Source organism: Columba livia, chromosome 7 (assembly GCF_036013475.1).
Source record: "Columba livia isolate bColLiv1 breed racing homer chromosome 7, bColLiv1.pat.W.v2, whole genome shotgun sequence".
In the NCBI taxonomy this organism is placed as follows: domain Eukaryota; kingdom Metazoa; phylum Chordata; class Aves; order Columbiformes; family Columbidae; genus Columba; species Columba livia.
In genome coordinates, this window is record NC_088608.1 from 31258492 (window position 1) to 31273221 (window position 14730).

General features: G+C 41.8%; 1 protein-coding gene across 5 annotated transcripts in view; it reads left to right on the forward strand.

Moving 5' to 3' along the window:
* The window catches only part of CPS1 (carbamoyl-phosphate synthase 1), a 117605-nt gene extending 104264 nt beyond the window's left edge, over positions 1–13341 (forward strand). For 4 of the 5 annotated variants that reach the window (XM_021286651.2, XM_021286648.2, XM_005501759.3 and 1 more), the window contains 5 exons: positions 2248–2346; positions 6607–6666; positions 7576–7688; positions 8222–8351; positions 9609–10629. In XM_021286651.2, coding sequence (XP_021142326.2) covers positions 2248–2346; positions 6607–6666; positions 7576–7688; positions 8222–8351; positions 9609–9707 — 501 coding nt within the window. In that variant the 3' untranslated portion in view covers positions 9708–10629. Of the gene's footprint in view, positions 1–2247; positions 2347–6606; positions 6667–7575; positions 7689–8221; positions 8352–9608; positions 10630–13019 lie in introns of those variants that run through there. The other variant, XM_021286650.2, reaches the window with a different exon arrangement.
* Positions 13342–14730: the final 1389 nt, after the last annotated feature.

Below are 14730 nucleotides of genomic sequence, written 5' to 3' on the forward strand. Positions count from 1 at the left end.
TATTAATTCATCTAGAACAAAAGGGTTTGTTTATGAGTTATTGCTGAGCTGTCAATGGCTTCCACAGATATACTGGAGCCATCCGTAATCTTGCTCGTTCTGTTACTTCTAGAAAAGAGTTGCAGTAGCAATAAACTTATTCTGGGCTAGACAGCCCGTTTGGGAAGCGATTAAATACTGACACAGTTAGATTAGGCTTACCAGTGCTCTACCATAGCTAGGCATGTGGCAGAGCCTGTGCTGCTCCATTTGATATGAACATGCGTATGTCTACAAAAGCTGTTTGCACGAGGGAAGACTTATGTTAGTATGAAAAAGCACTATACTCAGATACAAGGTAACGACAGCCTTAGGTCGCCTACCTCTCTCCAGAATTACTTTATTTTGCTCCTCCTAATGTGTGGGAAATGAGTATTGCAGAAGATTTCCTTTCAGTGTAGTTAATGTGCAGAAAAAAGTCAAGTGATTTCCATGACTTCTTTATTTTCAGAACAAAATTGACTACAAAGACACCTTCCGTCCAAAAAAAAAAAAAAGAATAAAAATGTAACTAAGAGCAAGAATTATTTTACTGAGCTTTATATGGAGTTAGAGATTATGCTGGTCATAAAGGAGGGATTATTAACTTTTATGATTTGGAAAGATCCATATTCACAAATGCCATAAAATGTGACAGTTATGAAAGTCTTTCTTGTGAAGGAAGTAAGGATAATCACTTGCTTTGGGTAAAATGCTCAATTATTCCTCAAAGGCCTTTTTCACACTCATGGCTTCATTTGGGCTTGAATTTGTCACATCTATCTGGCAGAGATGTATTTTGCTGGGAGTCATGGTTCCCACAGCAGTCGAGGACACGGTGCTGGGGGTCCCTTTGAGTAGTGTGGCTGTTCTGACCATGCCGTAATGATAAACATCTCCCAGCAGGCTGGAAACCCCTGGTCCAAGCCTACCAGGCAGGGGAATGTCCACCACCCGAGAAGGTCCAGGGCCACAGAACCTCGCAGCCAGATACGCTGTAGAACAGACTGGATGCTCAGAGATGAGTTTTTAGAGAAAGGCTGAGATACAAGTTGTCAGGATTTTTTTTCTTTTTTATCCCTTCCCTTGTGGGATTTTGTTTGGTTGGTTCTTTTTTTTACTTCAGAAGATCTGGCGAATCATCGTTTGTTCTTCTTACATGATATACTGGTTTCTGCTCACCATGGTAATGGTGAGACCATGAATGTGAGGGCTCATTCTATAATGGGAAGGACCACAAGAGGAAAATGGAGAGCAATTCTCAATCAGTCCCTTTATCCCATCTGTATGTGTGTGCAGATTTGTTATTTCAAAGAGAAAAATCTGTGACAGTTTCGGCTTCTGTTTTTCGGCAAGTGTGGAGCTGTCCAGAAAAAGTGAGGGTATGGGGTGTTTTTTTTGTTGTTTTTTTTTCTTTCCTGTTTTAGCTTTCACAAAAGCTCATGCATTCTTCTTTTTGCCATCAGAATTCCAAACTTTGATAAGGAACACAGTTTAGTTCTACAGAAGATCATTACTGCATGACAGCCTGTAACCAACTGAGTTCCACAGGCAGTTCTGAATGATGGAAACTGCTAAATTATTTCGATCAGTTTCTTTATCAAATTTTTGTTTATTTAAAATAAATTATTATTAATTGGCATGGTTGCTTTGTTGTTTTCCCAAGTATATTATTCAGTATATTAGCTGAATTTCATGTTAGTTGAATTTCATACATCTATGGACTTCTAATTTAAAAGCATCTTTATATACCTTGGTTTATCTTCACAAGTAATGCCAGAAGTACATGACAACACAAGCACTGTCTTACTCTAGTTTGCAGTGTACACAGAGAGAAAAGTGCCTGCATGCAGAACACTTACTGTTAAGCATTATATAATGTTAAACAATTTGCAGGGCACTCACAAACACTGGAGCAGAGGCTGTGTACAGCATTCCCATAACTCAGCAGAATCAATTGTTGTTGCTCCTCAGTGTGCTGTTTGAAACTAAAGCGTTGCTTATTCCTTCGTTATTGCTTCATTAAAATGATGAGATTTTTCTGCAATGATTTTCTGATTTATTCCTCCTGCCTGCAGACTCCATGCAAAAGCAGTCTGATTCTGCATGCAGAAGTCAAAAGAACCTGTTCAAAAATTTCATTCCTGTTTTCTTTTCAAAGCAAAGTTATTGGGTTATACTTGTTTGGTTGTTTTTCTCTCGTGCCAACTCCTTTGTGCCTTTTCCTAGGTCGCGTGCTTTGGTGAGGATGTGTACACTGCCTTTCAGAAGGCTATGCTTGCCGCAGGGTTTGCATTTCCAAAGGAAGGAATTTTGGTTGGAATTCAGGTGAGTCCTAAAAATCAAAGCTAAGAAAGGACTGACACAGGGAAACTCAGTCACTGTTGCTTTGTTTTCATTCATGTGTCCTTATGGCCTAAATGTGTTTCTCTGCAATCCAACTTGAAGTGCAGTAAGACACTGAGGAATAAACACCATGGAGAGACCTTTGACTGGATTCTCTGACTCCTGATAGTTTCTACTGGGAGCTGTGGAAATCTGGGGGCAAACCCCCAGGATTGCTGCAGGCAGAGGCCTGGGATCAGAGAGCTAGAAACCACCTTCCTGTGGGAACAAAGCCCGTAGATGGTCAGTTCAGAGAAATGTCCCAGCTGGAACTCAAAGCCCACTCATTGTTCCCACCCGAATGGGAGCCCTGGGAATGCCAGGTCCATTCCTGACATATAAATTCCTTTCATCTGTACATTGCCTCTTTCACTTTTGAAACCAGTTCCCCTCCACTCCCCCAAATCAGAGAGATAGTTTCCATACTGCAAAGCTGAGCCTGCTAAGCTTTCCCCGTAGATGCACACATTTCCTTCCAGGCAGAGCTGTAGCATCATCCAACAGTGCAGAAAACACTCTCTCCTGGCTGCCCAGGGGCATGGCTGCCATTATTCCTTTCCCTGTACGATGGTGGTGTGTGGCCAATATTGTAAGTATCTGAGAAAGGAAGAACCAACGCTACATTTGTGTAGTAATATTTCTGGTTTCTGTATTTTGCCAGACCTCTCTCCTCTTAGGGACAGTCTCTCAGACACATGTTCTGCAGTTCCAGTGATTCCATAACACACTAGAGCTTGGACTTTAGGGTTCCATCTCTTGCTGTCAACATCCCTCAGAATTGCTATATGTGACAGAAAGTTTAAATGATGTCATTAGGGGAATGTCCTCCAGTGCAGTGACTTCTGCAAACAGCCTTTGCGTGAGGGAGTTCCTCATGCGTTTGAGTTAGGAACAGCCCCACGGTTCTGTATCAGTAAGGAGGATGTGTATTTCATGATGAAAAGGTAGCTAGGCAGAAAAGCAAGAAGTGTTAGTTCTTTATCATAGGATAGTTACCAGCTGCAGGAGGTGCTGAAGTCAGATACACTTGCAAACCTTGATGTGTGCGTGTTCCTCAAAATATTCAGACATTTCCACTGCAACTGGAACATTCTCAGGCTCCATAAAAATGACTCATTGCCTCCTGCTATTTCTGTGTTGTGCTTGTAACAATCTTCTGCTCTACGTGTCTGCATAAAGTAAATTAAAAAAATAGAATAGATGGATTTTCCTGTCAGGCAGCTGGGGTGTGAAAAATGTCTTGGGCTCTTTGTGCCAGCAGAGCATGTGAAGGAAGTGTGTGAAAGGTGGCTGGAAAGGAACATTACTTCTGCTGACACAGATTACCGCTTAGTCCTTAAACATACACATATGTATACACATCTATGGATTGAAGCTTTTGCTCTACATTACCTCAAATTAGCAGAAAAGTCTTTGCTACCTAGAGTTTAAAAGTTCAGTATGAAACTGGGCTGTTGGTGCTGTATGACTGCTGTATATCTAATCACTGCAGATTTTAAAGCAGCGTTTTAAAAAGTGGAAAAGAAAATCCAAAAGAAGAAAAAAGGAGAGAGCCCAGTGTTTAAAATTTGGGTCTATTTTCCTGATAGCACCTAAAAGGGAACAGGCAGCAAAGAGTAATTTTAGCTATAGAAAGCATTTGTGTGGGTCCTGTGTCAGGATCTGTTAAACTGAGACAAAGGTTCTTTGTACAAAGGTCTTGAAAAAAAACAAAGAAACAAAAACCAAAACCAAAACAAAACCAACCAATCAAAAAAACCCCTGAAAACAAACTCCAAAGGCTCAACCCTGCAAACCTTTTAGAAGTAACAAGATTCTGTCCTTTATAATTAGTGGTTTACAGTTCATTTTTTTGCAAAAAAAACTTGAAAGCAACAGATCAATCGCTTAAAAGTCTCTCTTCATCTCAGCATATTTCTTAGATAATTGAAGTCCAAAACAAGAAGTGTAAAGCTAATGCTGAGGACCACGTATTGCTCCCTCACTGCTCTGGAATTTGTCACCTACCTACTTTTAAATGGTCTGTTTTGAAACAGAGAGGAAATAAAGGCTTGTGAGAAGGGCAGGTTGAAATGCTGACTTAGACCTGATGTGTAGACTGAGTGGTTTTCCCTGAGCATTCCAGGCTGGAGGAATGGGGAGCCCCTCGCTGCAGAAACAGGAGGCACAAGGCGGGCTGTGAACACCAACAGTGTTGTTCTCATCTTAATCACAAACATGAGGTCATCCGCCTTAAACTGGCAAAGTTGTCAGCGTATTCTCAGAGGGGGAAGACAGGCTCAGAAGGACAGATACCAGGTCACTCCTTTCCATGATCACTCAATATTTAAATGTCACTGCTGTGAGGGGGTGACGGGGTGCAGGTCTTTCCCTGGGCAGAGGCCCCTGAGGAGGCTTCATTGCTTCACCAGCTTGCTCTGATTTTCAGACTGGACTTTTAGCTCTTGCAGAGAGGGAAATAAGCCAAATGGTCATGAATTCTATTTCCCTCAAAAGTATCTAGCCTCAAAATATTTAGATTATTTGGTATACTGTAACTTTATGCCTCTGCTATTAATTATGTTGAGGTGAGAGAAGGCTGCCTTCATGAAGGTCAAAGTCAACCAGGTGTAGTTAACAACAGCAGAGAGGGACATCTTTGTTTCCCTACAAGTGTTTCACACTGACATTGCACAGGTTGAGGTTCCCCAGGATGTTGAAGGCCCGACACTCTCCCAGGGTAAATGGAGTATGGCTTTCTTGTTAGACAAATGCATCTCTGCTGGTTTGTGCAAGCTGGTAATCTGACCTCTTTTCTTTTCATAATTTGGAGAAATCTATGATGCTGAAACCCTGAGTCTGCCGTTAAATAATTTATATTTTATGCAAGAGGACTTGAAAAGCTCATTTTATTTTCTTTCCTGATTGGGCTATTCAGTGATATCTCTGAGATGGAGTGCATCTGTCTTACATCTGTGCTGGTGACCACGAGATGCGGAAAGCATTGATGGAGTATTTTATTTTTAAATCCCAGCACTCCAAGTCTGTTGTTTCAAGGTAACCTTCTGCCTTGGTTCCTTATACGTCAGAATTTTTGCATGCTCCATGCTGGATTTGGATACAGAATTCAAGATTATCACAGGAGATGAGCTGTCTTTGTTTCGAGTTGGATCTTTGTGAGAACTGGTGTAGCTCCATTGAATTAACTGGGGATGTGGCCCTTTACAAATAGCAAGGCATGCCAGCAAACGAGAGAGAGGTCATAAGAAATAGAGCTTTTCTGATAAAGGAAAAAGAATAAAATTCTCCTACAATAAATATCTTACACTAAATAAATCTGCTTGTACTTTTCACCTTTAGTAACTAATGTTTTTTTACACGGGTTCTTTCAGCCAGGCTTTAAATCTGAGGCTGCTCCGATGCAAGCTGACAGCTGTAATTTCTTTTCATGGAGAGGCTGTTTTATGTGTCACAAGTGTTCAGTACATATTTGACAGAAGTTTATAATAATGTTGTGAAATTCAGCCCCTCTGACCAGGAGGCAGAACTGTTCTCTCTGACTGGGAAGCTGCCAACCCTGTCACATTGTGTATTTATATTTTCCAGTTAGTGTACAGAATGAGATGGCTTTCAGAATGAGGCTCTTTCCAGAGTGCTCAAAAAAACCCAACCAAACAAACAACCCACAAACAAACTGTTGACTCCTTCATAGAAAGTCATTCACCCTTCAGAATATTGTTCTCTCACCCATAAAGGTAAAGCCATCAGTAAAAAAGGTAAAGCCAGCGGGGACAAGGGAACTTGCAATAGTCCTTCTTCCAAATGGGCAGGCCGCACTAAGGTCAAAACCAAAGTTTGGCCTGCCTTGGCAGTGAGGAAGGCATGTGTAGCATCTGATCTTTGCATTGCTGTAGCATCCAGAAGAAAGTTATGCTGGGATCAAATTTTTGCTCAACTGTCGCTCTGAAATGGCTTGTTCAAATTCAGATGTCTACAGGGTGTCTACAGGTCATCTTATCGTTGTTTCTTCTACATTATGATGGATCTATGTGTGCTTTCTGGGAGAGTCCTTTAAAGGTGCCTTAAGTACCTGGGCATTCAGGTCTCAGCACAGAAAGGTGCATCTGCCTCTTAGCACCGTCTAGAGGAGCTTCCTGTTGCCCAACAAAACACTCCTTCCAAGTCCTAGCATTGGTGGTCTCTCTAATAAATTTCCTTTTTCAGAAGTCCTTCCGCCCCAGATTCCTCAGCGTAGCAGAACTACTGCATGAGGAAGGTTTCAAGGTAGGTGCTTTCAGTTATTTAAAGCTAGAGAGTGCTCAAATTCTGAAAGGTACTCAGCCTGTTACAGGAATGAAGAGGCAGAGAAAGAAAGCAAGTACAAGAGGAATTTTTAGCTGAGTGATCCATAAAGTCAGCAGGTATCACCCAACTAAATGTTTTCATGATTGTTTAATTCAACAAATAGAATGGAGTCATGAGGGCAAGAACAACCCTGGCTCTGCTATCAGTAGTTCTCCGAGAAACAAAAGTGCCAGCAGGATGCCATGTACAACAGGAGGGGGAGAAGGGGAGGCCTTTGATATGGAGAAGGCCTTTACAGTGCTTTATCTTCAGTGATATTCACAAGCTGTGGCATATAACATTTGTGGTGCTTACATCCCTCTTGTAACTCTTCTGCATCAATTTGCATCCATATCCCTACTGAAAGGTAACTGGTAGCATGGCCACAGAAGATTGGCAAGAGCTTTTTAGTATTAAGTATTTAAGTACTATTTTTCTCAGTGGCTTTAGCGTAACTGCTGGATTTACAGTTCTGCCTTTCAAAACTTAGTGCTAGGCAAGAGAAAAAAAAAAAAAGTAACATTTATAAGTGATTGAATGTAAGCGCTATTGAAAGTCAAAGGGACTTTGGTTTTCCTAAGCCACTTAACTGCTTCAGAATGTGTTACTACTATTCATTGGCTATCATCCATCAGCAAATCACAGGTACTAGAAAGCTGGGAAGATCCTGCTGTTCTCTGTGTGTCTCTCTGTATGGAGAGACACCTTTGTGATGAAAATTGCCCTCCAAAATCAGCTCTGACAACCAGGCTATCTGTTGGGTTAGACCCACATGAGGGAAATGAAAAGTCTCGGTATTATGAAGCACAGATTAAGTAACTCTGCTTGTTTGTTTGTTTTCTTTGACAGCTTTATGCTACAGAAGCAACCTCAGACTGGCTCAATGCTAACGGTATCCCAGCAAATCCCGTGGCATGGCCATCGCAGGAAAGCCGGAGTCTGAGCCTCCCTTCAGTCAGGCAGTAAGAGTAATACCTCATCAAATTTGTATTAACATCCAGGACATCAAATACAAGGGGCAAATTGCTGGCCCTGTTGAGATTAATGATAGTGATTTAATGGGACTTCGGATTCAATCCAAAATGTTTGTTTCGTCTGATTCTGTCTGGAATTGCTGCAGCAGGGAGGTTTCAGCTTAATTAATTAACATCTCATTGAATGGCCTATTTAATATGGCTTGGATGTATTGCTTCATGTTGCATTTTCACACAAGGGTACGTGCGACCTGAATATTTAGCTTTTAATGGCAGTTAGTCATGCTTTTAACAGAGTTGTGCTGAGCTGTATGAAGGTTGAATATTGCTTTTTATCACTGAATAGAATAGAAATAAAGCCCAGATTCTTAGTGTGTTAACCCCTCAACCCTCCTTTCTTGGGATGTAAGACTAAACTCAAATGAAGATTTCTCAGTGTTGTTTACCTGCATGCCTGTGCTATTCAGCATAGATTTTCATTAAGACACACTGTGATACTGTCTTGTGCGTTGTCTCTTCAGGTTGGTAAGGGATGGGAAAATAGATCTGGTGATTAACCTGCCTAACAGCAACACCAAGTTTGTCCATGATAATTATGTGATCCGGAGGATGGCTATTGACAGCGGGATTGCTCTGCTCACTAATTTCCAGGTACTTCCCATCTTGTTCTTTCTCCTCTTAGTCATAAGAGCCTTCAGAACTTTCAGATACTTGTGACCTTAGATTCCAGTGTGTTTGGACCCTCATTATCTCTGGCAAATAATAATGTGTCTGAGAGTCATGGCAACACGATTGTTTGAATGTATTTTCTTTTTGCTACTACACAAAATAACATTGCTTGAAGTAAAACACAAAAAAGAAAATATTGAGTCCTGTATTGCAGCTGAAGTTGCCACTGTATCAATTTCACTTCAGAACAAACTTCTTGCACAGGATTGCCTGTAACAGGTATAAATTATGCATGGGAACAGTTTTTTGAATGGGGTGTTTTTCTAGTATGGTACTTAAACCTTAAAGCAGGATGTAGCTGGGCTTTCTTGAATGATCCTTGGGGCAACATCCAGTTCCAAAGTGCCGTTGAAGTGGAATTGCTGCCTGTCCTGTTGTAGTCAGGTTGCCAGTCATTACGCGTTTGTAGCTCCTGACAAACCCCTTTCACATACTGGTAGGGGAAGAGATACTTGGTCATGCAAAGTGGGACTCCTGCTGCCAGCAGTACCTTGACTTCCTTTGCAAGTGGCTTCAACTGTCACAGAGAGAGCCTCATCTGGCTCTCATTAAGCACAGCAGCCAAATTCCTCTTGATTTCACCGGGTGCTGACATGGAACCCAGTGACTTGAACTGGTGTCCAGCTGTGCAAAATCTTCTGCTGTGATTGGAGTGAGGGAAGAGCAGAGAGAATGACAAGCTGTAAGTTCACAGGCGGGATAATGCCAAACATGATGAGCCGGAAGGGGAAACTGAAGACTCACCCTTTGCCTACTAGTGAAACATACACTGACAGCCAGAACAGGAGTCCCTGTCCAAAATTTATGACCACACCTGCTTGATGCATTTCATTTAACCCTTTTGATTAGAGTTAATCTCTTGAGTTTGAGAGAGGAAAGTGATTCTGTGTTCTTTTAAGGGCTTGGTCTGTAGGAGGAAACAACAACTTCCGGTGGGACAGAGCTGTCTTGCCAGAGCAGCCTGACACCTCTGCGTCCCTCCACCTGGACAGTCAGGCTTCCGAGGGCTGGACTCAACACAGTCACCTAGAAATTGGTATTGGTTTGGATGGACTCAAGGACCAGACCTGCACAGGGCAGTTTCAGGGTGACAGTGTAGAAATGTGGAGCCTGCTCTGTTACTCAGCCTTTGGCAGAAGACTTTGCAATGCTCAATCCTCCTCTGCTTTGTATTGACAGGTGGCAAAGCTTTTTGCCGAAGCTGTCAAATACTCTGGGAAACTGGACTCCAGGAGTCTCTTCCACTACAGACAGTTTGACAATGAAAACACTGCATAGAAGTTCATCTCCTACCTGCCATCTGCTTCTGGCACCAGAAGAGAGAGTAGATCTCAGACCATTCACCTGACCATCTTTGCATATACTTTATAGCATTTACACTGATTGTTTTTCCAACTCTCACAAACTAATTCCTAGCCAATACTTGTGATGGCTCATTGGAAAGTCATCCTGTCCTCAGCCTCTCCACCATCTTCTCCCCGTTTCCATGTAAGATGAAATATTAGTTACTTACTAGAGTAGAAGATCAGACAACCACCATAGCAGAGGAGATGAAAGGAGACACAAGTGGTCCTGCATCAGGGTTGTTATTTTCATAACTAAGCCTGCTCCTCCTTAGAAATGCCTTCCTTAGGTCCATTCTCCCAGCTATTCTCATGCTGGACTACTAGAGCCTGGCCCCAAACGCCCATAGAAAGACAAGTAGCTTTCTCTTTCCATTGCTGATTATTGAGGATTCTACAAATTTATGTAACAATTAGCCATCCTCCTGGTATATCCACCTGATGATACCATGGATGTCTGCCACAGTGATAATTGTGATCGCAGCTCTGTGAAGACGGATGATCATCAATTCCTCATGATTCCCTGCAACAGCTGACAGGCGCGATGCAGCTACTTTTTGCTTGGTTTTTAACCCTGGCCAGGAATCATCTTTTTCAGCCTGGGAGAGGAAGGCTATATGTATGTGTCCTGGAATTGCTTCCAAATTCTGCTCCCTCCTTCAGACTATTATATATATATTTTTTTTAATTCTGGTTCAACATTCTGAATTCAGGCATCTGTCTCTGTATCATAAAGATGTTCTCCCAGCTTTGTGTCTGGCTTCAAAAGTGGAGAACTCCCCAAAGACTTCTGTGTGTTGCTGTCCAACATTTTATGCCATGATTGTGGGCATTAAAATTGAATCCTTTCAAAATGAGGTGAAAGTGTTGCAGTGCTTTACCCCTCCTAATTAAGTGACCCCTCCCCTTTCGTTACAGCCTTCTCTGCTGCTTTTCAGCTCTCGCAATGCCTGCAAATGCTGTCCACAGAGCAGACACCCACTGTGCCATGTGGTGCATGTCATCGCTTGCTGTCTGCGTGGCAAAAGACTTCAGCAGCTCTATGACCAGTGGTACTGCATCCAGAAGCACATACAGTGCCTGTCTCGAAACACTTACTTGCTAAGAAACATATAAGTCTGTCTTTCCAACCCCCCTCCATGTTGCAGTATGTACACAGCACACACTGGAGTTGGGAAGACTCAAAGTTGGACATCTTCTCTGATACTCACTAGAGTAAGCTAAAGTGGAGCATTTTCCTGCAGTCACGCTCTGTCTACCCAAGGGCTCTGCTAATTTGTAGGTACCACCTCTTATGATTTCCCAATAACCGGCAGGTCCTGCCAAGAACTACTGCTGCCAATGAGTGCTAGGTCTATGGTGGTGGAGCTGGATACTGCCCAGAACTGCTTTTTCTGAAGCTATCACAACTGAAATAGTGCACTGGCTTGGGGGAGATGAGCAAACCTAGGCTGCTTCTTGCATGTGCTCTCAAGTTCCCTTGGGTTCCAAGAAGCTTCAAGTGTTGAGAGAGAATAAGGGTGGATAGATAGCCTGTCATTTTAAAAATTATTGCTAAAACATTTCAGGAAGGATTTAAATCTCGTGAGAACTGTTATTGAAAGGTGCAAAGGAGCGGACAGAGGTTGGGATGCCTGTAGGTACCATGGGAATCTCTGAACAATTGTTGCTAAGCACCCAGACCAAATTTTGAATGAGGTCTGGACTTATTTCTGATCTGGTTGACATCCCAAGTTCTCTTGTCATAGGCATTTCTTCAGTACTAACTTTTGTGATGAACACAACCCTGCCTGCTGTGCACGGGAAGAGCTTTGCACTTTTAGAGTAGAAATGTCACTGACAAAACAAAAAACCCACACAAACAAAACCACGATCTCAACAACAACAATCCCACAAAAACAGTTAAAAAAAACCTTCAGAAGAGCCCGAAGTCATCAGCTGCTCACCCATTCTGTTGTGAAATGAATGACTAATGGTGGTTAATGAAGCAGCACTCTGTGAATGCATCCTGCACTTTATTTTTCAGTGGCAAGATCCTGTTAACAACTGGTGTCAACTCACATCCTCCCACCCTGTTTTTACTTCTAGCAGGGAACAAAGCAACATCTTAAAACATCTGCATTCTCTTATTCTTCTGCTTCTATTTTGTCACTGTTCTCATTAGCTGAAAATTAAATAAATGACCTGGATTATCACACTACTTATTCTTAAATTCTGTGTGGCCTGGATTCTGCCCTTCTTTTCCTTTTTTTTTTTTTTTTTTTTTTTAAATTGAATGTTCTTTCTCTTCAGCCACATGTATGTATCCATGTATACATGTACCTATGCATTCCTGTTGTTCCTTACTGCAGCAGCTCCAGATAATTAAACCACAGCTTCTTTGGTGTCCACAGACCCTCATATGATTAGAGTGGAATTTAGTAGAAAAAATACACCAGGGCTGAATGTGTGCTGAGTACTCTCTAATTATGCAGTGGTGGTAATATTTCGCTGCTGATGCTTAACACTGGTCCCTTCCCCACTCCTCTGAAGCCAGTGATACTAATGTCCTTCTACACTTAATCAAACTTACCTATATATATATATATATACACACATATACATATATAGTTATATATAGAATACAACATTTACTGAGCTGTCTTTTCCTTCATCTTTTGTTGTCTCCTCCCCTTCCCCTGTTGAAGGAAAAAGGTTCTTTTTGCTCTGACTGATGTGGGGTGGAACTCCAGCTCCTATCACAGCCTGAAGGAGCCAGGAAATCATCCCCCAGCTTACCTCGTGCAAACACTGAATACTGGCTGACTTTGTTTCTTGATATGCTTTTCTTCTTTGTGTGATGAAGGTGCGGACACTATAGGAAAAGATTTTAAAGTATCTACAGCTGTTAGGATCAATGCAGATCTTAAAAAAAAAAAGTTATGATTAGTGTCCTTTGTTACAAGCTCATCTCTGCTTTCAACAGATTCTGCCTTATAAATTTCTTTTTCTTGTTAATCTTGCAGAGGGTGACAATGACTGATGAAAGAGCATGCTATTCAGAGCAAGAAATTTGCTAATCTACAAGCAGACAAATCATTTTATTCTTTTTACTGTCTTAAAGGAGGGTTGATAAAGAGACACATGAAGGTATAAGAGACAGTACAAAGCAAAACTTTTGAGATAAGCACAAGAAAAAATGGCAAGAGCTACGATGAAATATGAAGAGTCCTAATTTTTAGTAACAGAGATTTTTTTTTTTCCTCAGTAGTCAGTCTGCTGAGCCACTCTCTGGAGCCACAGTTGTCCAGTGTGCCGAATGCTGGGAAGCGCTGGAGGCTCAATTTCCCAGGAGGCCCTGCTGAATATTGAGGTCAGGCTTTTATCCAGTCGATCACTTTTCTGGGTTTACTGTTCTCCAGTTAGCACCATTTGCATCACTTGGAGATTGCTTGGGCAACCCTGCAGAGATTAGTAGTAAAGCAACGATAATTTGGCACGTTGAAAGCAATAAGAAAAGGATGTAAGAGAGTGTATACGACTTGTTGCTACCACTTTCTGCTTGATAAAGGTCTTAAAACACAGAGAGATAAAAGAATATGCTTTATATAAGTAAAAAAAAAAAAAAAAAAAAAAAAAAAATTGAAAAGCTATAAGAAACCTCTTTGCTCTGAGACCATTTGAAACAGTCAAAATCAGGCTTCTGAAAGTCCCAGGGAGTAGCCAAGTAGGAAAGCCTGCGTGGTGTGAAAGAACTCTCAGCAGTGAGCAGAGGAATGTGTCTTGCTTGGCTTGTAGGTCGTTGACTCTTCCTGGCCTGGGTGTTGCCACCAGCCTGTAAGGTGTCTTTTTTTCCTTCCCCCACATACCAAGTGTATTTTGCACTCTCAAGGTCTAAAAGCCTACTCGTGCTTTGGTTCTCTGTGCTTGCATCAGAGGCATCTAGGAGTACAGCTAGGAGATTAGCACCTCTATATCTTTATGATCAAGTGATGCATAAGAGCAGAGGAGGGATTGGAAGTCAGCACTGTACTAAACCCCACACCTGCAGTGTGTGCGATCCCGGCGGTGCGATGCGCAGCTGCCGCCTGGACCCCAGCCAGATGCCAACAACCAGGACAGGAGGGTGAGCTCATGCAGCAACCAAGGTGAGGTGGTAAAAGGAGAGAGCCCCTCTGGCTCCTGTTTATAGTCTTTATAACACCAAATTGCAGTCAGAGCAGCCCTGGAGCTTGGGAAACTTTCAGCAGAGGTAATCAGTGCTGCTGTCATCTCTGCAAGGACAGGAGGTGCTGCCGTGCCATAAATATGAATGCTACTGCTGTAGCCATCTGCAGGACATGGAAATCTGTGATGCCACAACAGTTGGCTGCCAAATAGTACCCAAAGCCTCTGTTTTTCTTTATTCTGCATCTCAGCATTTAATGCTGCATAATGTAATTTATAGGGAATAATCTAGCCGCATTATTCACCCTTACATTGAAGAGAATTTAAATATGAATCTTTTAATGTGTCCTAATTAAATAGAGAACATGATACATGATATTTTGTCATTAACTAGGTAGGCTAAACTCTCACTCATCCTCATAATTAAAATATATTGAATTCTGTAGACTGATAATGCCAGTTGAGATAAACTCTTTTAATTCAGGGAAGTTTGTAAAGATGAAACTGAGAGACAAAAGCATTTGTTGCAAATTATGTTCAAACTTTATGATAATGTACTTTGGGGAAAAGATGAATAACTGCTAAGGAGTAATGCTAGTGCTTTGGGATTACCATAGAGTTGGATGAATGCTCAGGATCGTCTAAGTCAGTATTCAAGAGTAGCAAGTGCAGCTGTTTTGCATGGAGCTGCAAGGAGTGCCAAAAGTTTGTAGTTCTGGTAAAATTAATTATCCTGGGGAATGTTTCTGCTTATTAAAGGTCAATTTATTTACTCCTATAGCATGAAGTTTCTTAAAATCTATGGCTTTGTT